This window comes from Xenopus laevis, chromosome 5S, assembly GCF_017654675.1.
Source record: "Xenopus laevis strain J_2021 chromosome 5S, Xenopus_laevis_v10.1, whole genome shotgun sequence".
Taxonomy (NCBI): Eukaryota; Metazoa; Chordata; class Amphibia; order Anura; family Pipidae; genus Xenopus; species Xenopus laevis.
Genome location: NC_054380.1, coordinates 49,907,684 through 49,934,923, shown reverse-complemented (window position 1 = coordinate 49,934,923; position 27,240 = coordinate 49,907,684). Strand labels below are relative to the sequence as shown.

Below are 27,240 nucleotides of genomic sequence, written 5' to 3'. Positions count from 1 at the left end.
TTCTGAGGAAGAGATTGCATTTGATCCTACAGCGATAGAGAATCGGGTAAAGGCAGTAAGGAAGACGCTATGTCTTTCGGAAGAGCTACCTAGGTCTAGTTCAGCAGATAAATTCTTCCCATCGGTCAGGAAAAGACAGGTGACTTTCCCGGTGCATGATTCAATTAAGGAAATCATCAGCTCTGAATGGAAGAGAACAGAGAAAAAGTTTGTTATCCAGGGGAAGTTTGCAAAAAAGTATCCGGTGGAGGAGTCTTTCTCTAAATTGTGGGACAATCCGCCTAAAGTCGACGCTGCGGTGGTAAGGTTGGCAAGAAAGACGACGCTGCCAGTGGATGATGCAGCAGCTTTCCGTGATCCAATGGAGAAACGGATCGAAACCAATCTCAAGAAGACGTTTATAGCGGCAGGAGCAACTTGTAGACCGGCAGTAGCTATGACCTCCACATCAAGAGCTATGAAGGTGTGGTTGAATAACCTGGAAGATGCCATTTCTTCTAATGTCAAAAGGTCTGGGTTACGTGAAATGTTGTCTGAATTGAAGCTAGCGGTGGATTTCATGACAGATACCTCTCTAGATTTGGTACATCTAGCTTCAAGAACTATGGCACTTTCGGTGTCCTCAAGAAGGGCTTTGTGGCTGAAGCCATGGCTGGCGGATTCAGCCTCTAAGGGGAACTTATGTCAGTTACCGTTTGAGGGAGAGATGCTCTTCGGTGAGAAACTCGATTCCATCATTAAGAAGGCTTCCGGGGGCAAGAGTGTATTTTTGCCGCAGGAGAAGAGATTCAGGCGTCAAGGGGGGAGGCCTAGTTCCCCCATTAACAGGTCCTTTCGGGGTTCAAGACAGCCTAGATATGGAAGGACTGCCGGAAGACAGACGAATTGGAAGCCCACAAGGGGGGAAAGTAGGCCTCCCAATAGGAGAAGTTCTACTTTCAGCTCAAGCCATACAGAGAAGAAGCAATGAGATCAGGCCGGCTCAGACCAGCAGAGTGGGGGCACGTCTAACATCCTTTTATGCGGTCTGGGCCTCAAAAATCAGAGACCAATGGGTCCTGAGGGTGATTCAGGAAGGATATCAGTTGGAATTCCACAGGGTGCCGTCTCGCAATGTGTTCAAGATGTCTTCAGTCCCGCAGGTACCAGGTTCGGACCAAGTGTTACAGGAGTATGTAGATCAACTCCTGAACTCAGGGCCAGTGGAAGCTCTTTCTAGTCCGGAAGGCCTCGGGGGCATTCAGACCGGTACTGGATTTACGCCCTCTGAATCAGTTTGTCAACTGCAGGCGCTTCAAAATGGAATCACTGACGTCCATCCTACAAGCAGTTCCGCCACAGTCATGGCTAATAAATCTGGACTTGAAGGACGCATATTTCCATGTACCAGTGCACAAGACACACCGGAAGTATCTTCGATTTGCTTTCAGAGGTCAACATGTCCAGTTTACCTGCCTTCCCTTTGGCCTCTCAACGTCCCCAAGAACATTTACGAAGGTCCTGGTCACGGTCGTGGCTTTTCTAAGAGTAGAAGGTGTGCCTATATTTCATTACCTGGACGACATTCTGTTGGTGGCTTCATCAAGAGAGGAAGCTCTGAAATTCAGGGACAGAACAATCCTGGTACTTTTCTTCCTCAAGAAAAGATGCAGCATATATTGAGACAAATAAGACAGTTCAAAGAACAACAAAGAGTCTCAGTAAGGTCATGCATGTCGGTCCTAGGTCTCATGGCATCTACGATCCAGATGGTGAAGTGGGCCAGGTGGCACATGAGGCCTCTCCAACAATTCTTCCTGAGGGAGAATGCTTCAAGACAATTGAAACTAAATTCACGAGGACGTCAGAGGACGCCAAAGACAGTTTAAGTTGGTGGCTGGTTGTAGGAAACTTGACTCAGGGGATGGTCCTTGCAAACCCCCCGTATGTGGTGATCACAACAGACGCTTCAGAGAGAGGCTGGGGTGCAGTACTGGAAGGCCGCAGTGTTCAAGGTCATTGGAACCTGCAGGGTGTCTCCTCAAACATTCTGGAACTACGGGCCGTGAAAGAGGCGTTGCTGGCCTTTTCAGAAAAGATTCTACATGCCTGGGTAAAGATTCAGTCAGACAATGTTACAACTGTGTCTTATGTGCAGAAGCAAGGTGGCACCAGAAGCGCCCGACTGCTAAAAGAACTGGCCCCAATAATGACGTGGGCAGAGGAAAATCTAGAAGGGCTGACAGCCTTACATATTCCAGGCAGTCAGAATACGGAGGCAGACTTTCTCAGTCGCAACACCTTGCAACCAGGAGAATGGAGTTTGTCTGCTTACCTTTCAAGGCGTAGTACAAAGGTTCGGAAGGCCAGAAATCGATCTTATGGCCACGGACAAAAACCACAAGTGCAGCAGGTTCTTCTCCAGGGCACCATGTCCTCTGGCAGAAGCAGTGGATGCACTCCTCCAGGATTGGAGCAGGATATTTGGTTATGTCTTTCCGCCCTTTCAATGATTTGGAGGGTGTTGAAAAAGGTGGATGTCGAAAAAGCCTTGGTCATAGCCATAATTCCGTATTGGCCGAGACGCCCTTGGTTTCCGCTCCTGCTGAGTTTGGCAGTAGAGCCACCTCTGAGACTGCCTCTTCAGCCGGATTTGTTATCCCAGGGCCCAGTGGTCTACGAGGGAGTGGATTCCCTGTCACTGACGGTATGGAAATTGAAAGGCAGAGGCTAGCAGAATATGGTTTCCAGGATGATCTGGTAAATTTCTTATTGAAGGCTCGGAGGGCTTCTACCTCGGCTCAATATTACAGGGTCTGGAAGTGTTTCGCAGAATTTGCAGTACAACACAAGTTTGACCCAAAAGATCCTACTGTCCAACAGGTGATTCAGTTCCTGTTTGTGGGTTTCCAGAGAAAACTTAGCACAAGCACTCTGCGAGGTCAAGTCTCCGCATTATCTGCATTGTGTGGTCATTCCTGGGCGGAGGAGCCTCTGGTTAACTGGTTCTTCAACGCAATGAGAAGGGTGTGTCCTTTCAAGAAATCCAGAGTTCCACCTTGGGACCTTACGATTGTCTTACGAGCCTTAATGTCTTCACCTTTTGAGCCTTTGCGGAAAGCCTCGGACTGGCATGCGACGTTGAAAGTCCTGTTTCTGGTCGCTATTACCTCAGCTTGCAGGGTTGGAGAGATTTCTGCTTTGTCAGCAAAAGAGCCAGACACAGTTGTCTATCCGGACAAAGTGGTTATGAGACCATCTTTTGAGTTTCTTCCAAAAGTAATTTCCCAATTTCATGCCGATTTGGAAGTTACACTACCTTCCTTCTGCCCATCTCCAAAGTCTAACAAGGAGCGAGAATGGCATACTTTGGACCTGGTGAGGGCCGTTTCGCATTATCTGACGCGAACGAAGGATTGGCGAAAATCTGACAAGTTATTCCTGATTCCGAGGGGCCCTAGAAAGGGTATGGCACCAGCTAAATCTACGATTGGCCGCTGGATTGTCTCCTGCATTGCTCTAGCTTATCGGTTGACAGGCAATGAGATTCCTAAGGACCTGAGGGCTCACTCTACAAGAGCCATGGCTACTTCCTGGGCGGCGGAAGCCAGGGCCCCGCCAGACCTCATCTGCAAGGCTGCTAGGTGGACATCTTCTTGTACCTTCATTCGTCATTACAGACTGAATGTGATGTTGTCTCAAGATGCAAAGTTTGGAAGAAAGATTTTGCAATCTGTTGTTCATGCTAAATAAAGTTTTTTGGTTGATCGATAATGGTCCCTCCCTTCTTTAAGCTTGGGGAAATCCCATGTTGGTGAATTGTCTGCCATGGGTGACTTGGGAAATATAGAAATTTTTTCATACTCACCGTAATTTCTATTTCCAAGTCACTTCCATGGCAGCATTCACCAACTTCCCTCCCTTCTTCTGGAGCTTGTTACTAGACGAGGATTGCTGGGAGGAGCAAGGTATTTAAACCGATCGTTAACACTTTCCTGTCCAGTGACCTGATAGGCGGGATTAACCCATGTTGGTGAATGCTGCCATGGAAGTGACTTGGAAATAGAAATTACGGTGAGTATGAAAAAATTTCTATATTTGTTTTGGAAAATGGGCAAAAATAGAAAATGTAAATCAATTGAAAACAGTCTCTATTTCCAGTGAACAAACTAAAAACAACTCAACTGACAATATACCTATACAACTAGCTTTGAGCTCTAAGAATACTTTTTTTTAAAAATTATTTTATTTTGTTTATTTTGTAAAGTTATTTTTAAACTCTTTATTGGTTATACAGTCATATGAAAAAGTTTGGCTACCCCTCTAAGCCTACATAATAATGTACTCCACTTCCAACAAAAAAGATAATAGTGGTATGTCTTTCATTTCCCAAGAACATCTGAGTACTGGGTGTTTTCTGAACAAAGATTTTTTAGTGAAGCAATAAAATGTGGGTACCCTTGTAATCATGCTTGAATGCATGTAACTGCTCAATACTGTTTACTGGCAACACTAAATTTGTTGGATTAGCTCGTTGAGCCTTGAACTTCATAGGCATATGCGGAGGATTGTTAGAATGGTTACAGACAACCCAAAGATCAGATCCAAAGACCTGCAAGAGCATCTTGCTGCAGATGTATCTGTACATCGCTCTACAATTCAGTGCTATTTAGACAAAGAACATCTGTATGGCAGGGTGATGAGAAAGAAGCCCTTTCTGCACTCACGCCACAAACAGTCGCTTGTTGAATGCAAAGGCTCATTTAGACAAGCCACAGTCATTTTGGAAAAAAGTGCTTTGGACTGATCAGACAAAAATGTAGTTATTTGGTCATAACAAAAAGCACTTTGCATGGCGGAAGAACAACACCGCATTCCAAGAAAAACACTTGCTACCTACGCTCAAACATGGTGGACGTTCAATCATGCTGTGTGGCTAGTTCAGGGACTGGGGCCTTGTTAAAGTCGAGGGCTGATGAATTCAACCCAATATCAACAAATTCTTCAGGATAATGTTCAAGCAAGTCACAAAGTTGAAGTTACGCAGGGGTTGGATATACCAACAAGACAATGACCCTAAACACACTTCGAAATCTACAAAAGCATTTATGCAGAGGGAAAAGTACAATATTCTGGAATGGCCGTCACAGTCCTCCGACTTGAATATCATCGAAAATCTATGGGATGATTTGAAGCAGGCTGTCCATGCTTGGCAGCCATCAAATTTAACTGAACTGGAGAGATTTTATATGGACGAATGGTCAAAAATACCGCCATCCAGAATCCAGACACTCATCAAAGGCTATAGGAGGCGAATCCAGACACTCATCAAAGGCTATAGGATGCGTCTAGAGGCTGTTACATTTGTAAAAGGTGACTCAACTAAGTATTGATGTAATATATCTGTTGGGGTGCCCAAATTTATGCACCTGTCTAATTTTGTTATGATGCATATTGCATATTTCCTGTTAATCTAATAAACGTTCACTGCTGAAATACTACTGTTTCCATAAGGCATGTTATATATTAAAAGGAAGTTGTTACTTTGAAAGCTCAGCCAATGATAAACAAAACTCCAAAGAATTAGGAGGGGTTCCCAAACTTTTTCATATGACTGTATGTTACCAACTGAGGACATTTCTGTGTATTTACTAAACTGTGTAAAATCCGTTTCCACCTAAAAATGCAGTGTAATGTTATTTGCCTATTTTTTTAAGCCTGAATTTACTGGTCTTAATTTTTTTTTATTGACATTTATGTTGTATACAAATTAAATAGTGTAAAATATTAGGCGTTCTAAAAAATTTTTATTGAATGGTGATATGCAATAAACATTTGTAGTGAAATGAAATAGGAGTACACCAATAACATCAGAAGACTTCAACCAAAACATTGAATTTGATATAACCCAAAGGGGTGGTGGGTGGTAAGGGGAAAGGTAGAGGGAAGCGAGAATGATGCATGATTTGTTCCTGTACCCCATGTACAGTCATGTTATGTACGTCACAGAATGTCTGAAAATGTGTCCGATCTTCTACATGCGACTCATTAAAATCTGTCACTGGGTATATCGCAACTCTTATCCTGGCCATTTAAAATATCTAAACAATTTTTTGGCCTCAGAAAGCTGGATGTCCTCAGGTTCTGCTTGTATACAAATATTCTGTTGCCTACTCATCTGGTATGCACAGAAAGTGTAGTCGTGGGTATTTATGCAAGATTACCCATTTTGGGTTCAACAGAATGTGTACAATGGGACATAGAATGTATTAGGGTGCTAATTTTGTAGTAGCCAAATTGTTTCATATGCATTTTTCTTATTTTAGGGTCCATCAATACCACATACTTTGGCATATCTAAGCATATTGGGCATCAAACGGTTCAGTAGACTCTCTTACTAGAAAACTCACTGTATACTTTAGTCACTAAAACACTAATCCACATCTCTCTCTCTCTCTCTCTCTCTCTCTCTCTCTGCACAACCTATAGCTCAGGCATGTGATCCGGTTTATAGCTTCACCACAAGGCTGATTGGTTACCACTTTTGAATGGTTAACTCCATTGCTGGAGTAAACCATAATTAATGAGACTATTGTTCTAAGCACTTTTGCAATTTACAAGCGTTTTTTTTTTCTAATTCCAAGATATTAAGGGATACATGTACTGTGTTAAAGAAACAGTAACACCAAAAAAGAAAGTGTTTTAAAGCAATGACAGTATAATGTACTGTTGTAATTCACTGACACAACTGGCATGTTTGCTTTAGAAACACAACTATAGTTTATATAAACAAGCTGCTGCGTAGCTATGACTGTTGCCATTTAAGATCAGGATACACTGTAGATAACCAATAGTATCTGAAGAATCCCATTGTATACTACAGTTTATCTGTTATCTTCTGTGTATCATGTGTCTTTTCTTCTTTTCAGCTTTTAAAGGAACAGTAACATCAAAAAATAAAATTGTTTTAAAGTAATACAAATATAATGCAGTGTTGCCCTGCACTGGTAAAACCGCTGTTTGTGCTTCAGAAACACTACTATTGTTTATATAAATATGCTGCTGTGTAGCCATGGGGGGCAGATATTTAAAGGAGAAAAGGCTCAAGTTACACAGCAGATAACCTCTGTAGAACATAATGTTATCTGTTATCCACTATTTATCCTGTTTCATATAGCCTTTCATTAATTTCTGTTATTGCAATTCAGCAGCTTGTTTATATAAACTATAGTAGTGTTTCTGAAGCAAACAGACCAGTTTTACCAGTGCATTACCTTAAAACACTTTAATTTATTGGTGTTACTGTTCCTTTAACGACTGCTCCTATGGCTGCACAGCAGCATATTTATATAAACTGTTGTAGAGTTTCTGAAGCAAACACACCAGTGGTACCAGTACAACACAACAGCACATTCTATTTTCATTACTTTAAAATACTTATTTGGTGTTACTGCTCTGTTAAAATGAATTAATTTTCCTTCAACAGCACCCCCTGCTGGTCAATTTCTGACCATGAAGTATTCACAGTTGTCAGATGAAAGAAAGAGGACTGGTGTTATGTTCTTCTGGTTAGGAAAGATGTGAGCAACGTTATCTGAGCTTTCTAATGTTTTTCTTAATCATAAGAATTGGGATCAAAAAAATAATGAATGTAAATGGCATAAGTTTTTTGAATAGCACTTATGAAATTTGCATTCACTTTACTTATTTTTAAAGGTTTTTTTTTTTCTGCATGTAGAGAGATATGATGTCTGGTGATTTTAATGCGCTCTAATACATCTTCTAGGCAAAAGGAGCCCCTCTCAATGAATATGACACCCAACTTCTGCATAAAGATAGAATAAAGAGCATTATATGCTGAAAGATGGAAAGTGAAGATAAACTTCATTATTTCAGAAACATTACAGAATTTTTAATTGATTGTATTTAGAAAACGTATTACTTCAGTGTGTTGAAGCTTATATCACATTTTCGCGATCGTTCTCCTTAAGGTTCAAAAACAAATTTGCTGAACAGTCATGTCCCATGTGACCCCCCCTTTAAGTCACAGACTAACTAAGAGTTAAAGAGATGCAAAATAGAAAGTGGGGTATTGACTATTATGTTAAACATCTGGCTACTCCAGCCCTTCTAGATTGCATTTTTACTATTTTAGAAAGATTTTTTTTTTTTTTTGTACTATCTATTTACTATGTTTTTATTTTTACATTGTTTCTTTAAAGTATTCGGCATATTCCACAGATGTGCTTAACAGTAGTTTGCAGTTGAAAATTTTTCTGCATGTTTCTAATCTAGTTATCCACTCCAAAAGAAACTAAAAGCTGTAAGGCAAAAAGTTCCCTTTATTGACAAATTTTTCTCTTAGGGCTAGTGCATGTGCACCCTAGGCATGTGTAATAATGATTAATGCTTTCTGTACATAGAGATTAAACTGGTCACATGACAAACCCGAACTACATCTCTGATCTTACCTCCTCACTCCATTGCATCTGACTACTATAGTGACACAATCTCCTTGGTGTTCTGTCTGTACTGGTAAAGCAGCTGGATGTGCATTAGGATAGAGCAGGGGTCAGTAACCTTTACTATCAAAAGAGGCATTTTGCCCCCGTCGTCCACTAAAGAAAAATAGTATGGAGCCACAAAACATAACACAGCTTATAAACTTTTAAACGTTTTAACCTTTTTTTTTTTTTTAACTGTTACAACAACAGAATACAACAAACATATGTGCAATGTGTATGTGTAGGCCTACTTTGAAATAAATTAAAAACTGAATAGCCCTATTAGATGTTGGTGTTCTCATCTGTTTAATGTGACTTCTGTTTCTGAAGCTCCATGCTGATCTTCCCTCTCTTGAGTGTGTGACCCCAGTAAGGACCATGAATCATCTTGCTACGACTCGGTCTTGCCTGTTATTCCTGGGACATCTATACAGCCGTCGCACCTGCTGGCAGCTTTCTGAGTGTGCGAACCGCGGTAAGCTAACCGCGGTCTCACACTCAAACCGCCAGCAGTTGCGAGGGCTGTATAGACGACATGACTGGCAAAGCCGCAGGATGAAGAGCCGCATGAGGCTCTGGAGCCACAGGTTGCCTACCCCTGGGATAGAGCCTTAGGGGTAACGTGAGGCAATGTAAAATGTAGGGATGCACCGAATCCACTATTTTGGATTTCGCCAGAACCCCCAAATCCTTTGCGAAAGATTCGACCGAACCCGAATCCTTATTTGCATATGCAAATTATAGGTGGGAAGGGGAAAACATTTTTTACCTCCTTGTTTTGTTTTGACAAAAAGTCACGCGATTGCCCTCCCTGCCCCTAATTTATAATTCAAATTCAGGTCGGCCAGGCAGAAAGATTCCTGTTTAAAAAGGCCGTATCCCGAACCAAATCCTGGATTCGGTGCATTCCTAGTAAAATGTCAGCTGCAATCTTCCTGTTAGAAGAGAATGTTCACCATATGAGTACTGATGTACAAAACAGAATATTAAGTTTTTAATGTAGTGTTTCATGAAAACAGGTAATTACACTTATTTTACCTAATTTGTGTTCTAAGGTTTTGTTCTCCTTTTGTTGGATTAAAATGGTATTCTGCAACACTAACCCAGTTGCCCATATTGCAGTTAATGCTCCAAACATCTGAATTCCATTTATACAATTTCCTTTAAAGTTGGGCTCTATTTTTCAGCTACCGCTGCACACAGTTGTTCTGAAAGTAGTAGTAGAACCTTAAGCTAAATTGAATTTCCATACATGCTTTGCTCCTCAGAATACATGAACCTATGTTTATTTAAAGACTCTCATAATTTAAATTATATTATTTCATACTATTTGATGTATATGGTAATACCTGTAAATTATAAGTTACTCATGTAGTACTTATGTTTATGTAGGTGATCACTTGCGACAAGACAGTATGGATTTTAGCAATGAATGGGGTGATCCAGAAAATTGTCGTTGTGGAGACAGACTTAAGCCACTAGAATGGAGAGCAGCCCGACAACACCAGCGCTGCCTTGCACATTCTTTGGTTGGGACACCAAACTATATTGCACCTGAGGTTCTGTTGCGTACAGGTATAAAGTATCTCTTGTATTATTTAAATGGATCAGAGGAATTGGCCATGCTGCATGAATTATTAAAATAAAGTTTTATTTTTATCATTAGATTACTTTATAATTTCAACTACTAGCCAATGTCAATGACCTGTGTATTAATCTGTGACCTCACATTTTCCTTTAAAACTTTGACTGCTACCTTTGTGAATATTCACTTGGACTTTTTTCAAGTTTACTGACATTATTTCTGTTTTAATATCTGTCTTAGGTTATACACAGCTTTGTGACTGGTGGAGTGTTGGCGTTATACTGTATGAAATGCTGGTTGGGCAGCCCCCATTCCTTGCACAGTCTCCTGTGGAAACACAAATGAAAGTAAGCAAAAACAAATTGGTAAAAAGAACAAACATATAATGAAAGGAATGTTAAACAATTATGTGAACCTATGCATAATTTTTAATGCAGTAGGATTCTTCCAGATACCGTTAGTTTTTTTTTTTCTCGTAGTACTTGTCAGGGTTTGCCCTTTCTTGGAAGTGTCAATGGGCTTCCAGTATAGGATACCTTCCGCTACTCTGTCTTATAAGGACTGTAACATTTAAGGTGGATTGTTTCTATATTCACCTTCCACACACTCACCGCCTCTAATGCAGAAATAGTTTTCCTTATATTTTTTATGGCAAAGCCAATAGTTTTAAGTTCCTCTTTTTCATGGTTTGCTCCCCATGAACTGCATTTTCTCTAGCAGTCAAGAGGCCGTTCTTTCTGCACCTTGTTTGATTATGTGAGTGGATCAGTTTTCCTAGTGGCTACAGGGCTAAGCTGGTTGTGAACAAACCCAGGATGGACCTGCATTTGAAGAGGTTGTTCACCTTTGAGTTGACTTTTAGTATGATGTAGAGAGTTCTTTTCTGAGAAAGTTTGCGATTGGTTTTCATTTTTTATTATTTGGAGTTATTTTCCTTTTTATTTATCGGCTCTCCAGTTTGCAATTTTAGTAATCTTGTTGTTGGGGTCCAAATTACCCTAGCAACCATGCATTGATTTAAACAAGAGACTAGAATATGAGAGGGTCTAAATAAAAACATGAGTAATAAAAAAGGGGCAATAACAATAAAAAATTTTTTGTAAGATTATCTTTATTGATTTTATAGACATAAAACAAACAAGAAAGAGGAGAGTGAAGAAAAGAAAGATAGATAGATAGAAGGGTGGGCAACCCCATAATATGATAAAGAGTAGCACAGGGTGAATAGCCAAGTTAAGATCTTTTCACTTCCACCGAGTCAAACGATTTGCGTTTCTGTAAGCCACCTATCCCAGATTTTGTTAAACTTATCTGGGCATCCACGCATTATATATGTCAATTTATGACTGGGAAGAATGTCATTGATAATTTTTATCCAGAAAGCCAAGGTAGGAGGTTCCAGGGCCTTCCATGTGAGCAAAATAGCTTTCTTTGCGTAGTGTAAAAGTTGGCTGAGACACAGTCTGTCACTGGATGAAAGAGTTAGTTCCTCAAAATATTCCAAAAGGCAAAATGCAGGTGTCCGAATAGCTGGGAGACCCAAAGAGGCATTAATAAATGCCAGAATTGATGTCCAGTACTGTTGAATTTCAGGGCACTCCCAAAATACATGCATGTACGTACCACTATCAGCGTTACATTTGAAACATAGGTCAGGGTAACCTTGATATATTTGTGCCAGCCTGTGTGGTCAGGTACACTCTATTTAGAAACTTGGTGTGTATTTAACGGTCCCTAACTGAAATGTTGGTTTCTGGTATTTTCTCAAGAATATCCTTCCAGGATTCCACCTCCAAAGAAGGAAAGTCTTGGGCCCATTTACAGCAGATGCACTTAATGGGATCAAAGCTATTCTGTAGCAAAATGGTATATAACCAACTTAGGGGTTTGGAGAGGTCAGATTTCCGTAAGTATCCTTCCAGGGTTGATTGGGTAATAGATGGTGTGCCTTCCGGGAATTGGGCAGAAAATGCATGACGCAGTTGGAGGAATCTGAAGAGCATATGATTATGCAACCCAAACTCCTCTTTCAACTGTGCAAACTGTTTAAGCTCCCCTGCATGTATCAGGTCACCCAGATACTTTATTCCGGCCGTGGCCCACACACTGGCATTTGGAAGGGATTGAAATTGTGACAGAGATTTGTTGCCCCAAAGTGGAGCCCATTTGGATCGGTCACCTAGCGCCTTGTAGGCAGAGAGTACCGTCCTTTGAAAAATTAGGGTTACAGTTGTCATGGGAGGTGTTAGGGCATATATAGAAGGGAGCCCTCTATGCAGCTGATTAGCAAGGGCCTCAAAGGATGCAACCACTGCTGCTTCCAGGACTATAGCTGGATTGTTGGGATCAGGATTAAGCCACCACCGGGCGTACACTAATTGACTGGCATAATAGTAAAGTGTAAAGTTGGGAAGGGCCAGTCCCCCTTTCTTAACCGGTGCTTGCAGCATCTGCATATTAATCCTTGGGCGCTCACCTGCCCAAATAAACCCCCTGACACAAACATCCAGCTGCTTAAACCACACCCTGGGGAGTACACAAGGTGCATTATGGAAGGCGTATAAGAATTTAGGTAAGAAGATCATTTTCAGGATATTAATTCGGAAAGGGGCAATAACAATAAATTTGCAGCCTTACAGAGCATTCTTTTTTTAGATGAGACCAGTGACCCCGTTTGAAAGCTGGAAAGAGTCTGAAGAAGAAGGCAGATATAGTTAAAGTTTAAAAAAACAAAAACTATAACAAATCAAGAATGAAGACCAATTGAAAAGTTGCTTAGAATTGTTCATTTTATAACATACTAGAAGTTAACTTTACGTTGAACCACCCCTTTAAGCGTGGGCCATCTCATCACCTTCTTCTCCACTACCTATAAGCCCCTCTGATGCTAGTCGTTTTTATGTTTATTGTTCTCCTTTGTCTGCTCTCTAGCATTCAAATCCCAGAAAACCTTATGTTAGGTCCCACTCCTATATATATCTCTATATATCTATCTATCTATATATCTATATATCTATCTATATCTTAAAGAGATACTGACACCAGAAATTAAACTCTATTTTACATCTGTCATAATACTGCCTTTGAAAGCTACTTATAACTTTGCCATAAAGTATTTGCACAATGCTTTTACATTACCGGTCTGATGCCTCATGTTCCCGTATGAGAGGGCTGCCCTATTTGTGCAGCAGGAGTCCATTGGCAATAGAAACTTTATCTGACAGGCTGAGATGGAACAGTCAGGTTGGTAAAACAGTCAGGTTTAGACACTTCAACTAACAATTACTTACAAAAACAAACCTCTCTGCAAAAAACGATCAACATGACCTATAGGTGATAGTAATAGTTTGTAATAGTAATAGTTTGTATATTCTCCTTGTGTCTGTGTGGGTTTTCTCCAGGTACCAGTAGCTTGTTTATATAAAGTATAATATTGTTTCTGAAGCAAACACCAGCTTTACCAGTTCAGGTATATTATTATACTCTGCCTGCACTACTATGTACCCTGTGGGATGTGAGCCTGGTAGAGTTATAATAATTTGCTGGGGAGGTACAGTTTTATCCACGGGGGGGGGGGGGGTATGGATTGAAGGGTATGTTTATGGTATATTTAAGGGTATGTTTATGGTGTATTTAAGGGTATGACTTACATTTTTCGCATGAGTGATATCCCTGCAGCGAGTACAAACCATTTGTTTTTTTTGTTGTGTTGCCACCATTAATGTGGACATGGTCTTAAAAGTTCTTGAGTGGGTGTGGTTTAAATGGGTGTGGTCAACACTGGCTTCCATTATCAGCTCTCCATCACGTAGACTTCCAGCCCTTGGTACTACAGAAGTTGGACAGCACTGCTCTTCACCGTACTAACAGTTAACTCTGTTAACTGTTAGTTAAAGGAAGAGCAACTAAGCTGATGGTGCATAGGTTCTTTACATTTAGAGAAGATTAAAGGAATTGTTGAGTATAAAAACTGGTTAAATAGGCTCTGCAAAATTAAACTGTTGTCAATATAGTTAGTTAGGCAAAAATGTTATGTATAAAGGCTGGAGTGACTGGATGTCTTACATAGCAGGACACTACTTAACTTGGTTTCCAGGCAGTAACCAATCAGACAGGTGTGTTGTATGCTAGGGGTCAGTTGCACACTCATTGAACATTTATGTCCCATGTAACCCCCCTTAAAGTTGCTGACTAACTCAGAGTAATAGAGAGCTGAAAAGCAGGAAGTAGTGTTCTGTTATGTTAGACATCCAGTTACTCCGGACTTTATACATTACATTTTTGACTAAGTATATTTGAAACATGTTTTTATTTTTAACAGCCTGTTTACCCAGTTTTAATTTTTACACTGAACTCTTCCTTTAAAATGTGTTATATCATAAGTACATATCCATATGCAGGTACAAAGGGACCATACAGTAAACACATGCTTGCTTTATACAACTATAGATGTCTCAGGATGGAGGTTTCATTTTTATATGCAAAAATGTATTTTTACAATGAGAGATGTGAAGCTGTGGGATTCTCTTCCTGAAGTGGTTCTTTTGGCAGATAAATTGGATAGCTTTAGAGAATGGATGTATGCCTTTTTTGCTTCACATATACATACACATTTGTGTGTGTTTATTATGGCACCAACAAAAAATGCAAGTCATAGGAATGTCATCAGTTAAGTGATATAATCAATATAATGTAAACACAAAGCATAAAATTAATTATCTCTAATAACCAACTAAAAAAAAGTTGTTTCTTTATGTCCACGGTCTATAATTTGTGTATGCTGGAATTCACATCGCAGCAAGAACTTGTATGAATATTATCAGTTGCCATATAGCCATACATAAAGAATTCAACTGTCGGGTAACCTTTGAATAGGTACTATGCAGATAAAAGACAAAGTCTTTGTTGGAAATAGTAGGCAACAGCTTGTGTAACGCCTTAGTTTCAGTATAACTCACAATTCTATTTCTATGCATAACTTTGTTCTCAGCAACATTAAACTTAATTTTTCAGATTGATTTTTGACAAATTATATTTTTGCACAATTTAGTTTCATAGGCAAGAATAGAAACCATTCTTTTAATGCCCACCTCCAGGTCATTAATAAAGAAAAAAGCAAAGGACCGGCTCATTTGTTATTCCACTAACAACACTGATCCAATTAGAAAGTTTTCCATTTACCACACTCTTTGTAATCTATCCTTCAGCCAGTTCTCTATCCAAGTATACTATGTTCCAGACCAATATTCCTTAATTTAACCACTAACATTCTGTGTGGCTCTGTATCAAACGCTTTAGCAAAGCTAAGAAAATTGCATCCACTGCCATACCAAAGTCAAGATTCCTACTCAACTCTTCATAAAAGGCAATTCAATTTGTTTGGCATAGCTTTCATAGTGGGTGGTGCACAGATTCTACAGCAAAATCCAAGAATCCTTTCACAAAGGAACAAGAGAATGGTGGGATTGGATTACAGTGAGATTATGGGTGGGGTGGGAAACGGGAAAACACACACATTGACAGTCTGTGGAATCAGGTATATCTATGTAACAATGAAGCATTTATATTTATTTTTTGATGTTTCTACACAAGTCCAACGTCGGCTCTAAGCAAGCACAACATTTTTAATCACCCAGAGTTAATGTTTCAAGACTTTAGACATTCACCATGAGCAGCAGGTGGCACTGTTGTTACAGACTTCACTCTATTGGTGACAATTGAAAATTTTAAATTAACTTTGTGATTTACATATACGATCTAGAATTTTAGTTTATAATGTAGGGGGCTTTGGTCACTCTTTCATAGGTGTTTTGTTAACTAACCATGCAGCATGTGGATGCTATAATTTTGTTTTTATATGTGCAATAGTCTCTCTGGCAGTACATCCTTTTAACAGTGTTATTGAAATAAACATGGGATTGCGTAGGTTTTTTCACAACCTGAAAGTGCTAAGCAAATTTCTTAAATATCCTGCTTGATTGTTTTTATATATCATTTATAATATAAACAGAGGTTGTCCCATAATGCCTTTAAAAGCAAACCACAGTAATCACATTCTTCTACTCATTAATATATCTATACTGCCTACAATCTCTCTTTACCAGTGTGCCTGGGGTATGATATATCCCAAATCTCACTCTTCACCAGTTAAAACTACGAGCAAGGCTGACTAATTAGCTAAATATTGTAATTGTCAGTTGTGTTAGGTTAGCCTACTGCAGATCTAACATGCAGAGTTTACCAAACGCCTTCCTCTGTGGATTTTTCCTTTGTCTATATTGCCTTAATATATGTGCTTTTCTATTTTATTTTCTCTCATCCCTAACGTGGGGGTTCTGTCTCTTCTGGAAAAATATCTAGATTGGGCTTCTGTAGACAGAATTTTTTTTCAGCAATTATTGAATTGCTGTGTTTATTAGTGATAATAATTTTTCAGAAGTGGATATTTGTCACTGCATGGAATATTTGACATAGTAATGTAATGGAAAACTTTCATCTAACTGATTTCAGTTACCTTGTATTTATTTATATTCTTAAAAGGAATCCATTCACTAGTACAACCATATCAGGGAGAGCATTCCTGTGCAGGAAGTATCTACTGTGTAAAAAAGCATCAAAGTTTGTATAGATCTCTTGTAAATTTATATATCATCTGCCCTTCTATTGGGTCAGCAATCTCAACTTGGGCCATTTTTTCTCATCACTTAAGACAATCCAGACCCTTCATCAATTCAGATTCTTCCAGCGAAGTACCACGCGTCCATCTTCTTTTTTGCCCACAGGTTGAATTCTCCTTTTAGGGCTAGTCCACACGGGGAGATAGCGACGCGTTTGCGGTCGCGGCGACAAAGCGCCGCGACCGGCGCAGGCGACAGTTTTGTATGGGCGCCTATGTAAAAACGCCTGTGCTAACCACACGAGGCGATGCGCTTTTCAACAGTCGCCTGAAAAAGCCTGGCGAGGCATTTTCAGGCGACTGTTGAAAAGCGCATTTTGTGAGCAATACATTTAAATACACTCTGAATAGAGGTTGCTTTTATCAGAAGCCCTGTTTTTTTCCTTCAGACCCTTTAATAATTTTTGTGGAAAGAAGAAACATAATAGAATAGATAAAGTAATCCTATAGATTAAGCTTGATGGACGCAGTTGAAACCACTAGTTGATCCTAGGAATTATATTGTAAGAAGCTAAAAATTAGCATTTTTATTGGAAGCCAGTAATGTAAAACTGACAACAAAATACAAAAACAGTTTAATGAAGAGGAAACCATGTTTTAAATTTTCAAGCAGTGTCATTAACTTAATCCTTACAGAGTACATTTACATAATAATGCAAGCTATTTGTGTTGATGTCTAACAATTCCTCTATACTAGGTAATCAAATGGCAAACAACACTTCACATTCCTGCTCAAGCCAAACTCTCCCCAGAAGCCTCAGATCTCATTGTCAAGCTGTGCCGAGGTCCAGAAGATCGATTGGGTAAGAATGGAGTTGATGAAATTAAAGTACATCCTTTCTTTAAAAGCATAGACTTCTCCAGTGACCTGCGGCAGCAACCTGCTCCATATACTCCTACAATAACTCATCCTACAGATACTTCTAATTTTGATCCAGTGGATCCAGAAAAACTGTGGAATGATGAGGACAAGGATGGAAACAAAAATGATACTCTTAATGGATGGTACAAGAATGGAAAACACCCAGAACATGCCTTTTATGAATTTACTTTTAGGCGATTCTTTGATGATAATGGCCATCCATACAACTATCCAAAACCATTTAGATATGACTATGATGACTCCCAAGACACTGGTGGAAAAGACTCTGATGCAGAAGAAACTGAGCAAGATGGGAACAGACCCCTAAACAGGGATCTGGTATATGTTTAGTTGTACATATGTATTAGTAAGTGAGGTCAGGGGTGTAACTACAGAGGAAGCAGAACCTGCAGCTGCAGGGGGGGGGCCCGGGAGGTATATAGGGCCCTATGAAGTCCTAATTTATGAGCCATTTTAATATGTATTGGTAAAATAGGACAACCTCTGCATATTTGGGGGGCCCTTAAATAAATTTGCTGTCGGGCCCAGTAACATCTAGTTACGCCACTGAGTGAGGTACTACTATATGCACTTTCTTGCAGTACCTGGTTGTTAATCACACACTCTAATTGCTATCATTTAATTAGGCTTGACATTCAGAACCACCATTTAAACTGGATACCAATGCTGTGGTTCCCTCAAACAGGTCTCTCGAACACTCAGGGGAAGCATCTCCCTATTGCAGCACCTTTTTTTTATACCCGTGTTTTTATGTTTTATTTTATAGTCTTATTTATAGTTACCCACTCAGAATAACCTTTCAGTTAAACTGATAAGTTATGTTATTGTTTAACGCCAATGACATGGTTATTTGGTCTCCAGAGGATGTTCACGAGGTGAAAATAGCATACATATTTTATTTATCAGGTGTACATGGGAAACCTGTAATTAATTTTTAATTTATCCTTGGCAAAGATTACTTTTATGTCCGATTTATAAGTATCTGCCAAAAATATTGTATTTCAGTTTCTAGGTTATTGATGCAAATCTTTGTTTAGCATTCTAGTCTCATTTTGTTTACTGTAATTGTTAAACCGCTATCTCTAATATTTTAAAACAGAAATATAAATCTTGGTGTTAATAACTGCAATATAAAGTAAATTTATACATTTGCGATTGTCAATTTGCTATAAAAGGTTATTGCTTTATTGTAAGGGGATTTTTAAATGATAATAATGAAAATAGAGGCTGATTAGTACAATATTTTTTTTATTTACCAAGAAAGTCCCACACAGGCAATAAAGGGTCATCTGCTTGCTATAGTAGCATAGAAACCGCTACAGAAATCTGGTTCTCAATGAAGATTTGTATTCATCCAGGTCATTATATACAATATCTAGTAGAAATAAGTCTAAAGCATGGGCAGGTTGAATCTGTCTGGAAAGAGTCTAACCACTTATAAGATTATGGGATGCCAACTTTTAAGCAACTGCGCGTGTCTGTGTACTTATGGCTAGATTCAAGACCATGTGTCATAGGCACCACAGAGAGAAACCGTTCATGATTTGTGTGAAACCACTCCCATGTTGCTGTTATTCTATTTAAGAGATACTTACATTAGCAGGTTTTATTAATTCCAAAGACTTTTTAATTTTTATAATGTTAATGGTTTTATGTTGTCCATAGTCTTACTCACAGACATATAGAGAGAGTGACAGAAGAAAATATCTGCAAAGGAATGAACCTGAACTTTTTTTTTTCCGGCCTTGGTTATGAGGGTAAAATGAGTATACCTACCATGTAAAATATTCATAGATCCCTTAAAAGCACATTTAAAACCATGTTTAAGACCTAAGTTGTAGACTTGTAGGATGCCTAAAACATGTTATAGAAAAGGAGAAACACTAGTTCCATCATGAATTGTTGGCTCCCTCTCAAAGCTCAGAATCAGACGCAATGCACAATGGCTGCCTCCACACCAATATTACAGGTAAAAAAAATACATATGTTGGTTCAAGAATAAAATTTAAACTCTATTGTGTCCCTTTGACTTAAAAACAATGCATTCTGAACACTCAAAAATGCATACGTAGGATCTACATCATGCAGAAGATCCTGTAATGGGGAAGAGATGGCAAGAATGGCTGCTTAGCTAAAATGATCTCAGATGCTTTAAAATGGCAAACAAACCCTGAAAGATGTCGAAGAAAACGGAAAACTACCATTCAAATGGATAAAAGAATAGCCAAAGTGGCAAATACTCGGCCAATGATCAGCCCCAGGTAGATCAAAGAAGGTCTAAAGATACCTGTGAGTACTGTTACAATTAGACTCCTATGTGAAGCCAAGCTATCGGCAAGAAGCCCCTTCAAAGTCTCATTGTTGTATAAAGATGTGCTGAAGAGGTTACAGTTTGCAAAAGAACATATTGACTGGCCTAAAGAGAAATGGAGCTAAATTTTGTGGACTGATGAAAGCAAAATTGTTCTTTTCAAGTCTAGGGGTTGCAGAGAGTTTGTCAGATGACTCCCAAACACTGAATTCAAGCCACAAGCATGGTGACACAAGCATCATATGTTTCTCATAATATGGTTACTATGGTGTTGGGCCTATTTATCTCGTGTTGCCTTCTGCTGAAGAGGAAAACACCCTTGAAATGGGTGTTTCAAGAAGACAACTACCCCAAACACACCAGTAAATAAGCAACATCCTGGTTCCAGGCCAACAATATTGATGTTATGGAGTGGCCAGTCCAATATCGAACTTTAATCCAAAAGAAAACTTGTGGGTGAAAAATGCTGTTTCTGAGGCAAAACCAAGAAATGCAGAAGATGAGTGCGATGTAACAGGTGCCAGAAGTTGGGCGACTCCATGCAACACATGTGCAGCAGTTCTCAGAAACACTGCTTATACAACTAAATATTAGTTCAGTGATTCAAAGGAAAGCAAAATCTTGAAACATTTTTCAGTTTATACAGTGAATGTTTGAGTTTGTAAAGAAGAATGCAGACACTGCTATTTTTGAACAGCCTAATATTCCCTTTTCTTCACTTTCTGTAAAGAAATAACACATTTGATACTTTTCTTTTTTGATTTACAATAAAATGTGCAGTGTTCCCAATGTGTTTGCGTGTATAGAGAAAAAAGCTATTTATAAGGATTTTGAGCTTTATTCATTTATAATACACAAGAGCCATGAATATCCTGTAAATTATATCCTTATAAACGGTGAGTTCTGATGTCATCCATTATTAACGGTGAGTTCTGATGTCATTTCTGTCACATGGCTCACTGAAATTATAATAAATAAAGTACCCCCAGTTGCAAAATATGAGGATATTAGAAGTTACCTCGGAGTTCCTTCGGCCTCGTGTGGTCATGAAACTCCTCGGTAACTTATAATATCCTTATATTTTACAAGAGGGGGTACTTTATTCACTGTTTATTAAACACACCGTTTAAGAAAACTGTATATATTCCTTTTACCTTTAGACTCTATTTTATATTCTCTGTGCTGCCACAGAGATCACCTGACTAGAAATAAAGCAGTTCTAACTTTAACAGGAAAAATATGGAAGCAAAACGCAGAACTTGATTGTAGGATCCCAGGGGGCAGCCCTCGGTTATTAAAATGGCAATTTTCTATTTAGGATTACTAAAGGCACATACTAAAAAAGTATATTATTATGAAAATGGTTTATGTACATGAAAAAGGGTTTTACATATGAGCAGTTCTATGCATATATTTTTAGACCTACATTGTTCGGAGGGTAGTTTTTTTCATTTTAAATTAAAGGATTTGTGAATGTACCAAATTAATCTTCTGTCTTTTTTCATGTTTCATTGCATCTCATAACACACCTGCTTGTGGCTGAAAAAGTGGACACCGACAAGTGTGTCGGACTCCAAAATATACAAAGCATATATATTGGCACCATCTTCTTTACAGATCTACACCAGCATTAATGTGGATTGGAACCCTCATATTCTAAATGTATGTCAAAGATGAGGACTCCACATCACTTTACATAGAATTATAATTTCATGAGTTTAAGACATCGTTCCATGTTGAAATGCATGTGTTTTAATAGTTAACAGCACTTATTCTGGGACACCTAACTGGTTTACAGTTCAGTACATTTTTTATTTGTACTTCACTTTTTTATATTGAAAAGGCCCATAATGGTAACTTTCTTAAAAAAAGTTCATGGTTAAAGGAAAACTAAAGGTATAATCACTGTTGGGTGCCAATTAATTATAACCGCTTACCTGTCCCCCCAGGCTAGAGCTCCTATTCATTAAAAACTGCCCTGGACCAGGATTTTTTAGTAGAAGCTCTTTTGCCATGATCTTCCACTTCCATTTGTTTTTCTCTGAGCCCAGGCAGGTTCAGAGTGAAAAGCTGGCTTTTTTTGCATCTAAAAAGGGGTTGTTCCCCTTCCAAATACTTTTTTTCAGTTCTGTTGCATTCAGATTGTTCCCAAGAAAGACTTTTTTCAATTACTTTCCATTATTTATTTTTTTACTGTTTTTCCAAAATCTAAGTTTAAAGATTAATCTTCCTGTGTCTGGTGTTTGAGTCTGGCAGCTCAGTAATTCAGGTGCAGACTCTAAACTGTTACAATTTTGCAACATTTATGGGCAGATTTATCAAAGGTCGAGGTGAATTTTCTAATGAAAAATTCGAATTTCAAGCTATTTTTTTGTGTATTTTAACTAGGGAATAGTCCAAATTTGATTTGATATAAATTTAAATATTGAAATTTATCATGTACTGTCACTTTAAAAATTCGACTGACTATTTGACTGACTATTTGCCATCTGAAACCTGCAGAATTGCTGTTTTAGCCTATGGGGGATCTCCTTGAACCTATTTGGAGTCAATTGGTGGACTTTGAAGGATCGAAGGGTTTTTATGTGAAAAACTTCAAATCGAATTCAAGCGATTGCGCTATTAATTTGATTCGAATTTGGCCGAAAACGGACCTATTCGACACAAAATAACTGACTTAATTTCGGCTGATCTTTTTGAATTCAAATTTCAACATTTTTTCAATTCGACCCTTGATAAATATGCCCCTTAGTTGATACCTATCTCAGCAGCATCTATGGAATATTGGCAACTATTGTATAAATTCTAACAGATGCCTGTGATAAAACTCAGATTCTGCTCGGCAGGGACAAAGATAAGACAAATATCAACTAAATGTATCAATGTAGAACCTTTAGTTCTTCTTTAACTCTGGGTCTACTGGAGTTTTCAGTACCTGAATTGTCCATGGAAAAAATATGGAGAAGCACATATATTTTATGGGCCAAAGCCCCACTGCATTTATTGATGGACCGCAAAAGCTTTCTGGGATCAATCCTCTTCTCTAGTTCCACGTCCACTAGTGCCCTTTCCACTTTAAGGAATTTTCAGTTCAACGACTACTGGGAGTTTCTAAATCAAATTGCTTTTTATTGCTGCAGAAGTGTTTTATGGGTTCTAAAAATATCTATTAATTTTGACTTATCTTATCTTAAAAAGGACAAGAAATGTTCTAGATACAGTCCAAAAAAAATGCATTCTGCACCTAATAATGAATTAACTTTTAAAGGGGAACTATCGAGAAACTGAAAATTTTAAATACGCTTCAGCATACTGAAATAAGAAGTATTCTAAATATAATCAATTAAAAATTCTGTTCCGTTTTTGAAATATTGAAGTTTATCTTCACTATCCCTCTCTCCGCATCTATTGCTCTTCATTCTCTCTTCATGCAGGAGTTGGGTGTCAGATATTCATTGACCGTTAAATCCAATATATCTCAGAGGGGGCTCCTTTTTTTAGAAAATATATTAGAGCTCACTCTTTAAAATCACCAGAAATCCTGACTCTCTACATGCAGGATTTGTTAGATTTTGTTTGTACTGGAATCTGTTTTTTGAGTGAGCGCTTATTCATCTGCTAGGAAAGGAAGCCCCCTATAAGATGTATTGGATGATCTGTCCATGAATATCTCACACCCAACTCCTGCATGACAGAAGAGAAACTGATACTGAGAGAGGACTAGTGAAGCTAAACTTGATTATTTCAGAAACGGTTCAGAATTTTTAATTGAGTGTATTTAGAAAGTTTCTTATTTCAGTATGATGAAGCTTATATTAAATTTTTATTTTCACAATAGTTACCCTTTAAAGCAGGGATCCCCAACCTTTTCAACTTGTGAGCAACATTCAGAAGTAAAAGGAGTTGGGGAGCAACACTAGCATGAAAAATGTTCTTGGGGTGCCAAATAAGTGCTGTGATTGGCCATTTAGTAGCCCTTATGTGGATTGTCAGCCTACATTGAGGCTCTGTTTGACAGTGCACCTGGTTTTTATACAACCAAAACTTGTCTCCAAGCCTGGAATTCAAAAATAAGCTCCTGCTTTGAGGCCACTGAGAGCAACATCCAAGGGGTTGGAGAGCAACATGTTGCTCACGAGCTACTGGTTGGGGACCACTGCTTTAAAGGGATACTCATGATTTTTATGGTGTGGTTTTTTTTTTAAATTACATTGTTTACACTGCAAATAATGCACTCTACCATAACGTTTTATTCCAATCATATTTTTCTTTTAGTTGTAATATTGGTGTGTAGGCAGCCATCTTGGGTCTTTTGCCTGGTCATGTGCTTTCAGAAAGAGCCAGCGCTGCACTATGGAACTGCTTTCAGGCATGCTATTGTTTCTCCAACTGGAGGAGTAGCAGTGGGACATTGAGTGCTATTCTCATATGTACCAAGGAGCTGTTATCTTGTGTCAGGACGCTGTTATCTGGTTTCCTTCGCATTGTTCTATTGTTAAGATGCTGGTGGGGGGGGGGGGGTGATATCACTCCAACTTGCAGTTCAGCAGTAAAGATTAAATATTAAAAAATCAGTTTGCTCTTTTGAAAAAAACTTATTTCAGTGCAGAAGTCTGCAGGAGCAGCACTATTAATTGATGTGTTTTGAAAAATGTATTAGAGCTGACATAAAGCTTGTATTTTAATAGAGCTAGAGACTGAGGACTAATATTAAGAACATTTCTTATCATTAGATAAGAAGCATAGTTAAAGGGGAAGTAAAGTCTAAAATAGAATAAGGCTAGAAACGCTGTATTTTGTATACTAAACATAAACTGCATCACAAGCCTAATCAAACAAATGATTTATGCTTTCAAAGTTGGCCACAGGGGGGTCACCATCTTGTACCTTTGTTAAACATCTTTTCAAAACACCACAAGTCAAATAATATCTGCCAATAGCCAATACAGCAAGACTGATTAATAATCAGAATAGGCAGACTGCACTGGTTCCTGTGTTGTCATGTAATCTACTGTGTATTTTACAGTTTTTGTATTGTTTAATACAAACTTTCTCACAGTCGCGGATTGCTCTACAGGGAAACAAAGCTGCTTGAGTTCTGCATGGGAAGTAAAGCGGGGGGCTTCCCCTGCTGTTCATAAGTATGGTTGTTTCCCCGCAGAGCAGTCGGGGATCGTCTGACAATTCCTATCCACAGCAGTAAATCAAGGGAGAATTTCACTGTTACAGTTAGGTTTCAGTACACATTTTTTAATTAAAGTATATTGGAGATTGGTTTCTTTTTCATTAAAGAAAGTAAAAATGGGATTTTATTTTTTGCCTTTACATGCCATTTAACACTAGTACATAGTTAGATGAGAGAATGGCTGGATTGGTGAATATTTTCATATATATACCTATTTTATTCTGAGCTATTTGAAATGAAATGCTTAATCTATTATTATTAGCAATATTTTTAAGAATAATGGGCTCTATAATAACGCAAATACAATTGCATTATAGGTTTATTTCAATGTTGATGTGGCCCTAACTGTACTGCAAATTGTGGCGCTGTATAGTTTGGTTTTAACAAAGCCAGTTTTAACCATACATATGATCCAAATCAATTACAAACCAAGGTGGAGTGTAAATGAGACTTTAAGGGTATCTGAACCTTTGTTAGTAGTTAACCAAAATAAGTGTGTATATAACTTGTAAATTGAAATGTGCTTATTTGTAGTCTTTATAAGTTTTAAGCTTCTTTCACTACCTTTATATAAAATGTATTTATAAATTCTATTGTAGACTGTATTTTTCTTGTAAATACTAGTGATGCGCCGAATCCATGATTCGGTTCGGAATTCGGCCAGGATTCTGCCTTTTTCAGCAGGATTATGCCCATCTGAACCCAAATTTGCACATGCAAATTAGGGTTGGGAAGGAGATTGTGACTTTTTGTCACAAAACAAGGAAGTAAACATTTTTCCCCTTCCCGCCCCTAAATTTGCATTTGCAAATTAGGATTTGGTTCGGTATTCGGCCGAATCTTTCACAAAGGATCCAGGGGTTTGGCTGAATTCAAAATAGTGGATTCGGTGCATCCCTAGTAAATATTTTGGAAAGTTACACTAGGGCAGGCCCTTTCCCCCCTTCAATCAGTTCTTAATTTACAGTTTCCCTAAAACTGTACAGTATAACAGTTCTCCAATTGAGGGCTTTCAGGTTTTGGTGTTTCAGATGTATAAGCTGTAATTAGCCTTTGCACAATATTCTATTTTAATTCTGTCCTATAGAGTGGGTGGGTTTTCCGCCAACACTTCTATAATGTGCCTCTACCAGGGATCAATGTTTCATTGCTTTTATCTATGCTATTTTGATGAGCAAGTGGTACATCTTTTAGGCTGTAATTAGTTTTATATATCTTTATTAAAATTGTACCACTTATTAAAAAAGTGTGTCCTTGAGTTATTTGGTCCTGGATCTTTATGCAGTGGAGTAGATGTTAGGCAACTGTACGTTTACTTTGAGTTCTTCCACAAGTGAATTAAGTGGGAGCAGTTAAATCACCTGGCTTTTCAGCCTCTGGTTTAAAGCTAGAGCAGATGCTACAGATTCTCTGCAGGCTGCCCACCTTCTCTTCTCTGTAGACGGAGCCGATTTCAATTCAAAGTGCAAAATGTTGCGTTTTTGTCCTCTACAGATTTCTGCACTTGGAAGCATTGTGTATCTCTGTGCAGATGAGCAGCGAGGAAGTGGATTCTCCACCTGCCAACACCTACAATCGCCGGGCCCTAGGCTTATACCGTCATGGGAAAAAACATTTTTTTCAAAATGAATCAGTTAATAGTGCTGCTCCAGCAGAATTCTGCGCTGAAATCCATTTCTCAAAAGAGCAAACAGATTTTTTTTATATTCAATTTTGAAATCTGACATGGGGCTAGACATTGTCAATTTCCCAGCTGCCCCAAGCCATGTGACTTGTGCTCTGATAAACTTCAATCACTCTTTACTGCAAGTTGGAGTGATATCACCCCCCCTCCCTTTCCCCCCCCAGCAGCCAAACAACAGAACAATGGGAAGGTAACCAGATAGCAGCTCCCTAACACAAGATCACAGCTGCCTGGTAGATCTAAGAACAACACTCAATAGTAAAAACCTATGTCCCACTGAGACACATTCAGTTACATTGAGAAGGGAAAACCACAGCCTGCCAGAAAGCATTTTTCTCCTAAAGTGCAGGCACAAGTCACATGACCAGGGGCAGCTGTGGAATTGACAAAATGTCTATCCCCATGTCAGATTTCAAAATTGAATAAAAAAAAA

General features: G+C 38.7%; 1 protein-coding gene across 2 annotated transcripts in view; it reads left to right on the top strand.

Annotated features, from left to right (window-relative positions):
• Positions 1–18,779, top strand: part of lats1.S (large tumor suppressor kinase 1 S homeolog) — a 59,241-nt gene extending 40,462 nt beyond the window's left edge. Inside the window, 3 exon segments of one of the 2 annotated variants that reach the window (NM_001094369.1) lie at positions 9,876–10,058; positions 10,309–10,415; positions 17,442–18,779. In NM_001094369.1, coding sequence (NP_001087838.1) covers positions 9,876–10,058; positions 10,309–10,415; positions 17,442–17,957 — 806 coding nt within the window. In that variant the 3' untranslated portion in view covers positions 17,958–18,779. 2 annotated transcript variants of the gene reach the window in all.
• The last annotated feature ends 8,461 nt before the right edge of the window (positions 18,780–27,240 follow it).